At 37.1% G+C, this 14,259-nt stretch overlaps 1 protein-coding gene across 3 annotated transcripts in view; it reads right to left on the reverse strand.

Annotated features, from left to right (window-relative positions):
* The window catches only part of TAB2 (TGF-beta activated kinase 1 (MAP3K7) binding protein 2), a 96,844-nt gene that overhangs the window by 41,609 nt on the left and 40,976 nt on the right, over nucleotides 1-14,259 (reverse strand). For all 3 annotated transcript variants that reach the window (XM_012452566.3, XM_064360585.1, XM_064360584.1), the window contains one exon: nucleotides 4,137-4,327. In XM_012452566.3, coding sequence (XP_012307989.1) covers nucleotides 4,137-4,238 — 102 coding nt within the window. In that variant the 5' untranslated portion in view covers nucleotides 4,239-4,327. The remainder of the gene's footprint in view (nucleotides 1-4,136; nucleotides 4,328-14,259) is intronic.

Raw genomic sequence — 14,259 nt, forward strand, 5'->3', positions numbered from 1 at the left:
TTAGAAAGAGTCAAATCACTCCAGCGGAAGTTCTGAGGAACTCCTTTCATTGGCCTGGGGTCTTACAGAAGGTGGGGGTTCCTTCTAGGTTAAAAGTCCCCTTCTCCCACACCCCTTTGGACTCCATGTTTGGGTCCCCTTCCACCAACACTCCCTTTGTGGAAGCCATCTTTCTCTCTCCTGGATTTTCCCTCTGGAGTCCCCTTCCACACTCTCTCGTGGAAGCCTGTCTTCCCCTCCTAAACTCTAGCTCTTTCTATTCCCTTCCACTCAGTGTGGAAGCTGCTTTCCTCACCTGGACTCCATCTTTCTGGATTCTCTCTCAGTGTGAGAGTTAGCTGTTTCTCTCTCCTCCTCTGGTTTCTTTCTCTCTCTCTAAATAAATCACTTTCTACAAACATTTTTGAGTCCGGCATTTACTGCACACTGCGCCATGGTCCCCGCTCTCATTCTTGAGAGGGCAGGAGACCAAGAACCTAGAGAAACGTCCTCTCAGGGGAGCTGCATCCATTAGGCAAGTGGAAAGGAATATGACTGCTGATCCCAAGAATCTCACAGTCTAGTGGAAGAGATTAATGTGAACACAAACGAAATGCAGCATGGTAGGTGTTATAATAGAAATATGGATAAGGATGATGGGTGAAGGTCATCTGGGAAGGTTCTACTAAGTATATGGCACTTAAATATTAAGTGTTACATATACTGAATGAACAATACTTAACACAGTACTTTGAAAAACAATATCAATTTTAAACTTACAGATTCAATTGTCATATTAAGAGAATTTAAAAACAGTAAAAAAATTCAGTTAAAAATCAAAGTGAAAACTATGCAATATTTTCATATTCTTCTAAGTTTTAAGATTTAACCACCAAATATAAAAATAAACTTTGAAGATACAAATTACACCTGCTGGTTATATAAGCTATCTTAGAGAATCCACACAGAAGGAAAAGATATGAATAGTTCCAAATAGAGGGAACTGTGCAACAGATAAGAAGAGAACAACAGAGGATAGAAACTTCTGTTCTCTTCCTGAGAAGCAAGAGGTTTAAAAAGAACATGTACAGAGAGTTGGTAGCATGTCATGATCCTTCACTAATTTTAACAAGTTCTGAACTGGTTGCGTGCAGTGGCTCACACCTGTAATCCCAGCACTTTGGGAGGTTAAGGCGGGTGGATCACCTGAGGTCAGGAGATAAGCCTGGCCAACACGGTAAATCCTGTCTCTATTAAAAATACAAAAATTAGCCAGGCATGGTGGTGGGTGCCTGTAGTCCCAGCTACTCAGGAGGCCAAGGCAGGGGAATCGCTTGAACCCGGGAGGCGGAGGTTGCAGTGAGCCGAGATCATGCCACTGCACTCCAGCCTGGCGACAGAGCAAGACTTCATATCAAATAAAAAAAAAAAGTTTGGAACCAGTATACTGTAGGAAGGATCTGTTGAGAGAAAGAACAGAAACCCACCCAACTGAGAAATGAAGAGCAGCCCCAAAAGAGATGCTGTCATTCATTGGTAGCTTAATTTGTCTTTTCAGTTTAAAACTATTTCTCTAAATTTGGGAAAACTTGCACCCTAGTTGTAACCACAGAGGAAGAAGCCCCTCTTGTTCCTCTCTTATCAGATTTCTTGTTATATCAGCTAAAAAGTACATTACCTGGATACCCTAAATTATTATCAACTAACTTTTGAAAAGTGTGGTCTGTTTCATGCAAGCAAAACATTTCATTTTAGTTAACACCAGGTGTTGGGAAGCATGCTAAGTAGAGTTTGCTTTTGTAAAGCCAGATTAACATAGTGAAGGTGATATTACTAGATGCCCAAAAGAAATGCAAAATCATCTATTTTTAATTTTTGGGAAAAGCTGAACACATGCTTAATTATTTTATTTTTAAATAGGTAATTTACAGACACAGATCAAAGCAATAAAAAAAGATACTTGTTTAAGTCTGAGTCCTAATTCTGTCCCATCTGGTCTGTTCCCTCTTGCCCACTATGGATAACCATCTTTCATTAATTTTGTTTTTAATTCTTCCAATATTTCTTTGTGCAAACAGGGACAAATACATGGATATGTAGATATTTATTTGCCTTGCTCTGTCTATATACTCTGCTCTACCTGTTTTTCTTAACACATACTGGAGATTACACTGTAAGAGTACATTAGAGAGCTTTATTACTATTTTTTAATATTTTGAAGTAATTCTACGAAAGGCTCTATGTTTTACTCCCAGTTAGGGTATTTCAAAATCTCTATACCTGCGTCATATGTAGGGAAGTGTTCTGGACACTTCTTTCAATATGAAGTCTACAGAATTTTATCAAAGAACTTACATTATCTTCCTGTTAGTTTTTTAATAACCCTCTGAACAGCATAGCTTTATTTTACCACTGAATGTTCTTTTATTTGAAAAGTTAGGAGAAGTACTTGGATTCTAGGGGGAGACTTTTTCCCCCACTATCTCTGCTCCTTTCCCACACTTTCTTTTAACTTCTGACTCCAACCTTATTACATTTTTTTTATTCTTTCATTTCTTCTTTCACATTCTATATTAACAAACGTAAACTACTGATTCATTTACCAAATATTTATTATGGGCCTTTTGCTGTTATTCCTTTTAGTATTGGCTTTTATTGAATACTCATTATGAATCAGGTATCCTATTGGTTGTTTTACCTACATTGTCAAATTTAATTCTCTGTGAAGCCTTTTTTATTTCCACTGTACAGTTAAGGAAATGAAAGTCAGAAAATGAGTCAGGTAAGTTAACTAAATTACTGCTAGTAACTGTCAAAACTTGAACTCAGTCTGGTTTTTCACCAAAAGATAGGCTCTTAACCATTATACTATAAGAAAAGGCACTACTGGTGGAAGAATTCCATGCAGCTCAGGATGACTAGAGCATAGGGTATGAAGAGGAAGGACTGGACAAAAGATTAGGGTGTAGAAGCAGCCAGGATTCTAGATCACAGATCTTGTATGCCCTCGTCAAGCTATATGAGCTTCATTCAGAAGGGCATAGGGAACAATCAACAGGTTTTAAATGTGTGAACAGCTCTGCACTGTGGCAGAAGTAAGAGGATAGATTGGAGAGACCAAAACTGGGTTAAATTAAAGGCAGGTAGACCAACTGAAAGGTGACAAAGGGGATAAGAGTGTGAACAAAATGTAGTTAAGTTAAAACTGGGTTAAGTTAAAGGCAGGTAGACCAACTGAAAGGTGACAAAGGGGATAAGAGTGTGAACAAAATGTAGTCATTTTATAGATTTGATAAAAATTTCACACAATTTCAAACTTTAAAAATCACTTGTTGAGAGTAAATATGCTTGACTGAGCCCCAGATACTTTTTTTTTTTTTTGAGATAGGGTCTTGCTCTATTGCTAGGCTGGAGTGCAGTGGCGCAATCCTGGCTCACTGCAACCTTTGCCTCCTGCGTTAAAGCGATTCTTGTGCTTCAGTCTTGTGAGTAGCTGGGAACAGGGGCATGGGCCACCACGCCTAGCTAGTTTTGGTATTTTTAATATTTGGAATTGTGAATTTCTAAAATTGTGTGTACTAAGAACAATGTACAAATTAGAGGATTAGTGATATTAATTGGAAAACTTACAAATTAAATTAAAAAAATATAAAAACAGATCTTTTTTTCCCCCTTCTTTGGAATTGGGACCTTAGGCATTGTCTAGTCAAACTCTTTCATTTTACAGATTAAAAAAACCTAAAGCACAAAGCGGGCATATTCAGTATCAGATATGCTAGATCCGGATGCCCATTTAGGATTATAACCTAAGTTTCCTAACTCCTTAATCATTTTTCTCACTTTCATACTAAGATCTGAAATTAGCTCTCCTGGCAGAACAGGTGGGAGAAAAGTTAAGAAAGCTCGTATCTAGTAAGTACAAATATTATCAATGCTTTACATTCAGATCTCATTTAACTCTCACATCTACTCTATAAGTATTATCCATACTACAGATGGGTACAGAAAGCTCCACATGACTATCAGACACCAAAGCTTATCTCTTTTCATCATAGTACACTAACGCCAATAAGAACATAACCTAAAAGAGTCTTCTTCCAATGTTTAAAGAAATACCAGGTTTGTATTAATAAATTCGGAAATCATTTAACACTGACCTGTAACATGCACCTGGATACAACAACTTCAGGTACTTCGGGGAATTTTTGTCGCAGGTCATGTAAAACCTGAAAATCAATTTGGTGACTTCCTTGGGCCATTCGTATATTGCCTGATCAGGACTATTTGTAAAGCAGGCAATTCTAGGCCTTAGTGGAAATAGTACTCATCTCTTCTGTCCAAGCATTTTCTGTGAAAGAAAGAAAAAAAATTTTAATGAGAACTGATTATAGAAGAAATATTGTTGTGGATTTAAAATTTCAATACAAAAGAATATGTGCTTTAGCACTTAACATTACAAACTATAAAAATATTTAGACCTAAAATGCTTTCCATATAGTTATACTATCTTTTCAGTATAACCTCTGATGGTAAACTTTTATACTGTCTAATTCCTATGTATTTATATGCTCCATAACGGCTGAGCCAAAAGGCATTCAAGTAAGAAATTACTGTCAAGGTTGTCTTTCCAGATTCTTTTAAAAAGGGAGAAGGAATAACATCACTGATATTTTTCTTAATGATTAGCTCGAGGTGAGTAATATCTAAATTGGATGTTAATAAAATTTGGTACTACAAATGACTCTGAATGTTTTGTCTAAAACTTAATGATTTAAAACCCAATACATTCAATATTTTGCTTTATCTTTCAGATATATTTAATCCTTAAATGCACAATCAATTCATTCTAAGGAACTTAGTAGCATTTTATTCCCTCTGCTTCTGTTAAATCAGTATTTAAAAAACACTAATATTTCCCTAGGGTTTTGATTTAATTGGCTGAAGAGTGAGCAGCCTGGACATATGGAGTTTTATAAGATCCCCAGGTGATTCTAATGTGTGGTCAACGTTGAAAACTACCTACCTTATTTTTATTGTTTCTAATGTAAACCATGTTTAATGTTGAAAAATCTTTTGGAGATATAAATAGGAAATAAGTACATTAACCTAAATAAAATATTAAGACATTTAAAATCATGCTATTTGAAAATACATTTCATTAGGACAAATTCCATAAGAAGACAATCTCTTTAAAACTAATTTCTTATTTGTAGTATTTCTCTTTTAACCTCGTTGATATAAGCCTAAAAAAATACAGGTCTACAAATTCCATAATGTAGGAATTGGGTTTCTTTTATTTATTATTGTGTATCTAGTACTTTATAAAAAGTCTTCGGCATAATAGTAGATATTTAAAATAGTTCTGAGTAGATGTAGAACTCCTGAGTGCTCAATTAAATGCTCACTTAGACATCACGAATAGTAATAATAAGTCTTAGTTTTTTATCATCACTTGATTAAATCGTACTTAATTATTTTGTCTGTGTTGCTTTAGCTTAGTTACATCTCATGGATAAAATCACTGCCAAATCAAGTTATTTAATCAAATCAAGTTATCAAGCATTATAGATTTTCCAAAAGTATTTCTATGTAAACACATAATTTTAGCATTCAAAAGTAGTGTTTCTATAAATGTGTTGCAGGAGAAAAAGTACTAGAAATTAGTAAATGATATTTTAAAATAATTTAAGTGGCAATAAACATGCTATAGAACTGCTCACCTTAAGGAAGCCTTCCTTGACTCTCTATCAGCTCATTTCTCCCCCTCCCCCCCAATTTTGGGCTAAAACTCCTGGAAAAGGTTGTTTATATGTAAATGTCTTCACTTTTCCCCTCCTAATCTCTTTTAAAACTACCCCAGTCAGGCTTTCATAGTTTTTCTCCACTGAATCTACATTTATCAAAGCCACTATACACTTACGGGTTATGAAACCCAATGGTAAATTTTCAGTCCTCAACTTACTAGATCTCTCTCTAGCTTAGGACCCATTCAATCACTACTCCCTCATTCTTTAAACAATTTCTTCATGAGGCTTCTGAGGTTTATACACTTCTGGTTCTTCTCTGTTTACTTTGCTGGATCGTTTTCCTTTTCTGGACATCTGAATGTTGGTGGCTGGTAGAGTTCAGAACTATGGTTTCTTTTCAACTATATCTACATTCCTCTTCAAGGTAATTTCATTCAAATATTTGCTTTAAATAAAAGCAAATGATGCTTGGCAAATTATGATCTCCAACTCCAATCTCTTCTTTGAGACTAACATATCCAACTGGCTATCTGACATCTCCTTTTGTATCTCACTTAATTCAAGCTCAGGCTGTCCGAAATCGAACTCTTAATTCTCCCCCAACCAAATCAACCCTTTCCCAGTCTATTCCATGTCAGTAAATGGTACCATCATTCATCCAGTTGGTCTTTCTCTCTTCCCACATCTAATCTATCAAGACTTCTTGGCTTATATACAAAAGGTATTCTGAATCTAACCAATTTTTCTCACCTGCTCTTGTCCAAGTCACCATCATAATTCATCCAGACTACTACTGCAAAGGCTTCCTCAATTGGCCTCCTCCCCATCTCCATTCTTTGCACCAACATACCACCCCTCCCCTTGTCCCCAGTTCCTTTCTTTACTGAGCAGAGTGATCTTTGTGAAAAGTAAATCAGAGTCATCACTTCCCTGGCTATCTACCACCACTCTAACTTCATCTTCTACCCTCTCCTCATTCCCTCAATTCAAAATGGCACTCTGGTGATTTCTCAAAGAAGCCACTCTTGTAATTCCCTTAGGGCTTTTGGATTTACTGCTCCGTTACTACTGAAACAGTTTTCCCTTAGATCCACCTGAATGGCTCCCTTCTCTTATGTCACTAAGAATGTGGATAAAATGCCAGTTCTTCAGAGACAGTTTCCCTGACCGATCCCCTCTATCTAAAACAATTCCATACCTCTTCTCCATCTCCCACCATCGCATCCTCATACTGCTTTTTCTTCATAGCATATATCAATACCTGAGATATATTATCTCTTCATCCCCAAAACATTAGCTCCACTCGATCAAGGACACTGAAGTTCACTGGAGTTCATCTCCAGGCTCTACATTATTCCTGGCTCACAGAAGATGCAACATTTGCTGGATATAATGAATATTTTATTATAAGGTTTCTTTACAGTTTCTTTCTATAAGGCTTCCAAAACACATTTCAAATAGTCTAGATTTGGGGGAAAAAATAATTTATACACAACTTGAGGGAAAGGCAAATAGTCCGATGAGACACAATTTTATTATTTAAAGGAGGATGAATCATGAAAACAGATTTCAACACATTATTAAAACAAATACTGAAATCTCTCACTACACTTGCCTGCTTTTCTAATAAAGACGATTAAGTACACAAATGATAACATTCTTCAATTGTACAATTTTATTTTATGGGTTCTACTTCCTGTAATGACTGAGTAACTCCTACCAGACCAAATCTTTCACGAATAACAACTACAAAGAGTAGAAATGCATAAAAAACTACCTGACGGCAGAAACAAATGGAAGAAGGGAAGAAGGGGTCAGCAACTGGAAGAAGCAAACAGCAAGGGTAACTCTCCATTTTTTTAAAATGGCTTTCACTCAAACAGGCCCCAATTAGTTTGGGTAGCTAAAACTCATAAAAAATACCTGCAGTCTTACTTGCTTGATGAACCAAAGGAGAGCACAACAGCTGAAAGCTTAGTGAGTAAATCACAGGAAGGAGAGAACCACAGAAGGAAGCCCTAAATTCTGTGTATAAACTCTGTATGTATCTTTGATCTCCAAACTATACATATGTGTGACAGATTCCATTCAAGCAGCCAGGCTAAGGTTAAAATAACTGAACTGAGATTTCAGAGCTTATACTTTAAGTGTAGTCAAGTTATCTGGCTCAAAACAGTTAGCAACCAAACATCAATACTCATTAGAGGAATACAGAATGCAGAGTCTCTAAATGACATTCAGAATCTCCTAAATAAAATCCAAAATTGTTATACATAAACAGGAAAAACTGACCCATACTCAAGAGAAAAGGCAACCAATGGAGATCAAGCCTAAGATGAGCCAGCTGCTAGAATTAGCACATAAGTATTTTAAAGCAGCTATTTTAACTATGCTGAAGGATTTAAGTGCAAATATGCTTGGAACTCTCAGCAAAGAAATGGAAATATTATATATATATATGGCAAATAAATAAAAATTTAAGAACTAAAAAATAAAATATCTGAAAAAATTCACTGAGTAGACTTAACCATGGATGGGAAGTGACAGAGTCAGTGAACTTGAAGACAAAGCAATAGAAATAATCCAATATGAAGGATGGATAGAAAAATGACTGTGGGGAGGGAGAGAAACCGAACCTTAGGGACCCGTGGCAAGGTATCACAAGCTTTAACATACCTGTAATTGGAGATCCAGAAGGAAAGGGTAGGAAAGAATGAGGTAGAAAAAAATATTAGAACAAACTGTGGCTAAACATTTTGTTAGTAAACTGTATACATTTACAGATTTAAAATACCAGCACATCCCAACAGAAAAAGTCAAAGACTACAATAGGCACAAGATAGCCAAACTGCTAAAAACCAAAAAGAAAATCTTGAAAACAACCAAAGAAACAGAATGACAATAATTCAAATGAATGCTGACTTCTCATCAGGAACAATGTAGGCCAGAAGATAGCGAAATGACATAACGTAAGTACTGAATGATGAAAAAACCAAGCTGTCAACCCACATACTATAGCCAGCAAAAGTAAACTTTAAGAATGAAGGCAAGATAACTATTTGAAAACGTAGCCTTTGTGGAGCAATAAGTCATTTGTATGGACAACCCAAACACATTACTGAAACTGGCATTTACTTAATTTCAAAATAAAAACCAAGAAATACCTTGTAAGCTTACTCGGTAAAATTATTTCTCATAATAAACAGACACATATTTTCTATGTTAAAATGCAAGATAACCCCTCTCCTGAGAATCAGAATAAAGAAATCACACTTTATAAGATGTTTGGAGCAACAGTTATAAGGTTTTGGCATCTAAACTTCCACCAGCTAAAATGATCTAGGAGGATTAATTCCTTAAGGATTCTAAATAGCAGAGGAGTATATACAGGACTACGAAATATAAGTAAACATATTGGAAAGGTTTATAAAATGTGCTGTATTATTTCCTTTCTTAAAGATTAAGGAAACAATTTTTGATTTCTCAGTAACTATTACAGTGAAGAGTACTAAGCACTGGTTAATGGTTTACTCAGACTGTAAGTTATGCTTTATATTCAGCAAGGTTTATCATGGCGGATGTTTCTAGGGCTATAAGAGTATACAAAAGCTAACTGTTTAACACCAGATCACATCTCCAGATTAAAAAAACAAACTAACAAACAAAAACAAAGAACGCAACTGAATATATAGGTATGATGAAAATCTGAACATTTATGAGGCAACTAGATAAGAATGTTTAAAACAGGGACTATCATCATCTATTTATCTATCAACTGTACATTTAATGAGTGTATAGTATGCAGAGATACCATGCTGAAAATAGTGCAAGTATTAGAGTCAATGCCCTTGCCCTGCAGATCACAGAAATTGCTAGGTTAAAGGCACATAAATACAAGTTTATAATTTAGATAACTATTTTAACTTGCCCATTATTTTATTTTCTGTCTACCTTCTTCTGCTACTGGGTCTGTTGTCTGTCATCTCTCTTGTGGCTACCACAGCCACTGTTTTCATCTTTCACATCATTCCAAAGTAGAACATAGGAACATGGTACATTAAAAGAAATTGTAGAAAGCAAAGATCAAGAAAAATAGGTAGGCCCAAATCATGAAGTGCCTCATAGGACATTAAAATTTGGGAAGCCACTGAAGGATTTAAAAGTCAGAGGTAGGAAAGGTGACATGATCAAGAAATCATGTGTGAATAAAAAAATGGCTATTGTATGGAAAAAGGGAAAAAGAATATATGAGAAGACTAGTTAGAAAGCTACTGCTGTAGTCTAGCCAGGAAATGGTAATAGTTTGTACTGTGGATAGCAATGGAGACTAGGTAAGAGAAATGTAAAACCTTAAAGGATATTTAGGAAGTAAAAATGTATAGAAATCCGATGACAAATTAGAAATTGGGGTAAAAGAGAAGGAGGTGTCAAGGTTGATTTCTGATTTGCTCAACTGTATCGTGGTCAGATTTCCAATTAGGAAACAATGGGAAAAATCCAAGAGTACAAACAAAGAGAAGGATTACTGGTTTGTTTCTGAAACTGTGGAATCTAGGGTACCTTTAAAACATCCAAATAGAGATATTACACAGGGAGTTGCAATATATGGGTGTAGCGCTCAAAGGACAGATCTGACCTGCAGATAAAAATGTGAGAGGCATCTTTAATACTGGCGTTAATTAAAAACTAAGTGTGAACGAGATAATCCTTCCATATAATTTAAATATGTCATTAGTTATATTATAGATAAAACATTATATAGTAATTATTAAGTTTTTCAGAATGGTCAACATTCTTTGTATCCTCAAAAAACTGAAGACTATGTTTAAAGATGGATTTTCAAGTATCTTAATGAATTTTTTTGTTCAGAAAATATTTTGATGTGGCATTATCCTGTAGTGAAACTTTAAAAAATGCTTAAGAAAGAAAACATGTAAATAATTTAAAAAACTAGCAAGTGCTACAAAGCTCATCAGGGAAACTTCCCCTGCCTCATGCCTCTGCACCTTTGATTCCTACTCTGTAGAGGTAACCATGGTCAAGACTGAGCTGTTTCTCCACATTCCTACCTATTGTTGGAGGTGGGGCCTGGCAGTGAATGAATCACGGGGTAAATTTCTCATAAATGGTTTAGCATCATTTATGAGAAAATAAAGATTTAGCTTTAGAACTCAGTGCCTACCCTATATATACACCATACTTCTCCACTGCTATACTCCGCTACCCACTTATTTTATAATTTTTGTTTAATCAATATTCAATGTTTGTATTACTTTTTTCCCCTATAAATACTGTTAGCCTAGATACTTAGTCAATAACGACAGATGGACTAAGTCTCCAAGGTCCCTTCCTGTAGTAGTATTTAGGGAAAAAAGTCTAATTTTAATTTAAAAAGCTGTAGAATATTAATCATATGTGACCAAAGCTGGTATTCAACTAAGTCTGATAAAATAACAAAGCTCTCGAAATTCTAACACTAGGGAAAATCGGGAGAAATGGGAGGGAGGGGTAAAAGAGAAATATTACTATTCTACTTAAGTTATAGATTATATTAGATGTATTATTTTCTAGAACGCAAGCTGCCTTGATATTAAAAACAAAACAAAAACCCAAAACAATGACTATAAAAATATGGCAAAGTCTGTCAAAGATTGAAGCTAACTGCTCTTGCCTAGTCTCCCCTTCCCCAGCACACCAAGCCAGACGGGGCAGTTTTCTAAAACTTTCCAAAAAAAGGTAATTTTTGTGTTGTTTAAATTGTTCCAGAGTCTAGACAGATTTCAGTTTTCAATTTACTTTAAAAGGTTATAATATAGTTTGGGTATTATCCCCTCTAAATCCCACGCTGAACTGTGATCCCCAGTGTTAGAGGTGAGGCCTGGTGGTGAATGAATCATGGGGGTGGATTTCTCATAAATGGTTTAGCGCCATCCCCTTGGCACTGTCCTCACAATAGTGAGTTCTTGTGAGATATGGCTGCTCAAAAGTGTGGGGCACCTCCTGTCTCTTGCACCTGCTCTATGTGATATCCAGCGTCCCCGTTTGCCTTCTGCCATGGTTGTAAGCTTCCTGAGGTCCCACCAGAAGCAGAGCAGATGACCAGCACTATGCTTCCTGTACAGTCTACAGAACCATGAGCTGATTAAACCTCTTTTCTTTCTGAAATTACCTAATCTCAGGTATGTCTTTACAGCAATGCAAGAATGGTGTAACACAGAGAACTGGTACTGGGAATGGGGCACCGCTATAAAGATAATTGAAAATGTGGAAGCAATTTGGGAACTGGGTAACAGGCAGAGGTTAGAAGAGTTTGCAGGACTCAGAAGACAGGAAGATGGGGGGAAATCTGAAAATTCTTAGAGACTGTTTAAATAGTTGTAATCAAAATTCTGATAGTGATATGGGCAGGGAAGGCCAGGATGACAAAGTCTAAGATGGAAATGAAGAACTTATTAGGAACCAGAGCAGAGTCACCCTTGTTATGCCTTAGCAAAGAGCTTGGCTGTATTGTGTTCATGCCCTAGAGATCTGTGGAAGTTTCAACTTAAGAGAGACGACTTAAGAGTGATGACTTAGGGCATCTGACAGAAGAAATTTCTGATGTGGCCTGGATGTTTCTAACAACCTATACTCAGATGTTGGAGCAAAGAAATGACTTAAGGTTAGCAGTTATATTTAAAGGGGAAGTAGAACTATAAAAGTCTGGACAACATGCAGCCTGGCCATGTGGCAGAGAAAGAAAAGGCTTTTTCAGGAGAGGAATTCAAGTAGGCTGTGGAGCAACCACTTGCTAGAGAGATTGGCATGACTAAAAAGGAGTCAAGTGCTAACAGCCAAGACAATGGGAAAAAGGCCTCGAAGGCATTTCAGAGATCTTTCCTCAGAGACCAGGAAGAAAGAATGGTTCTGGCGTCCAGGCCCAGCACTGCACAGCTTAGGAGACTCCTCCCGGCATCCAGGCCACTCCAGCTCCAGCTGTGGCTCAAAGGGCCAAGAATAACTTGGGCTGCTGCTGCTTTGGAGAATGCAAGCCACCTTAAGCCTCAGCAGCTTCCATATGGTGTTAAGCCTACAGGTGTGCATATTGCCAAGAGTGAAAAATGGTTGGCAGCCTCCACCTAGATTTCAGAGGATATATGAGAAAGTCTGGGCGGCCAGGCAGAGGCCTGCTGCAGGAGCAGAACCCTCACAGAAAACCTCTACTAGGGCTGTATGGAGGGAAAATGTGGAGGTGGAGTCCCCACAGAGTCTCAATGGGGGCACTGCCTAGTGGAGCTGGGGAAAAGGACCACCGTCCTCCAGACCCTAGAATGGTAGATCTACCAGCAGCTTACACCTTGTGCCAGAAAAAGCTGCAGACACTCAACTCCAACCCATGAGAACACCTGTGGCAGCTGAACTCTGCAGACACAGAGAGGCAGGGCTGCCCAAATCCCTGGATGTGGGACATGGAGTCAAAGATTATTTTGGAGCTTTAAGATTTAATTACTGCCCTACTGGGTTTTAAATCTGTATGAAGCCTGTAGCCCCTTTCTTTTGGTCAATTTCTCCCTTTTGGAATGGGAATGTTTACCCAATGCCTGCACCTCCCACTGTATCCTGAAAGTAAGTAACTTGTTTTGATTTTACAGGCTCATAGGTAAAAGGGACTTGGTTTGTCTCAGATGATTCTTTGGACTTTTGAGTGAGGCTGAAATGAGTTGAGACTTTTAGAGGACTATTATGAAGGAATGATTATATCTTGGAATGTGAGAAGAACATAAGATTTTGAGAGGCAAGGGTGGAATAATATAGTTTGGATGCTGTCTTCTCTAAACCTCATGTTGAATTATGATCCCCATTGTTGGATATGGGACCTAGTGGGAGGTGACTGGACCATGGGGGTAGATTTCTTATGAATGGTTTAGTGCCACCCGCCTTGGCACTGTTCTCAGGATTGTTTTCACGAGATCTAGAAGTTTAAAACTTCCTCCTCCATTGCTCCTGCTTTTGCCTCGTGACACGCTGGCTCTCCCTGTGCCTTGGCCATGACTGTAAACTTCCTGAAGTCTCACCAAAAGGCGAGCAGATGCCTGGCAACATGCTTCCTGTACAGCCTGCAGAACCAGGAGCCAAATAAACCCCTACTCTTTCTAAATTACCCAGTCTTGGGAACTTCTTTATAGAAGAACACAGGCTATCATAAAAAAAAGTTTTTTTATGATAAAGTTTTTCTACCATCTTCTGATGTAAAAACCTAAATTCAAATAAAGCAAACGAAATACCTATATACCAAGAGCATTTACTTTAAAAAACTGGCAAACATTTTGAATAAACGATTAGGAAACAAAGCATACAAACTATAGAGCTGGATTTATTATAGGTATCCCAGTTTAAAAATTTAGTCTTAATTTCAGTTCCAGAATGACAGTGTACTGAGCTAGTTCAGACCTCTTCTGTTCTGAACAACCAGAAATACTGAAAAAATGATTGACTTGTTTGCTAACAGCAGAGCCTGCCAGAAAAAAATTCCCTGGTGCCAGAAACAAAGAAT

This window comes from Aotus nancymaae, unplaced genomic scaffold (assembly GCF_030222135.1).
Source record: "Aotus nancymaae isolate 86718 unplaced genomic scaffold, 86718_ANA_hifiasm-v0.15.2.pri h1tg000040l, whole genome shotgun sequence".
NCBI lineage: Eukaryota > Metazoa > Chordata > Mammalia > Primates > Aotidae > Aotus > Aotus nancymaae.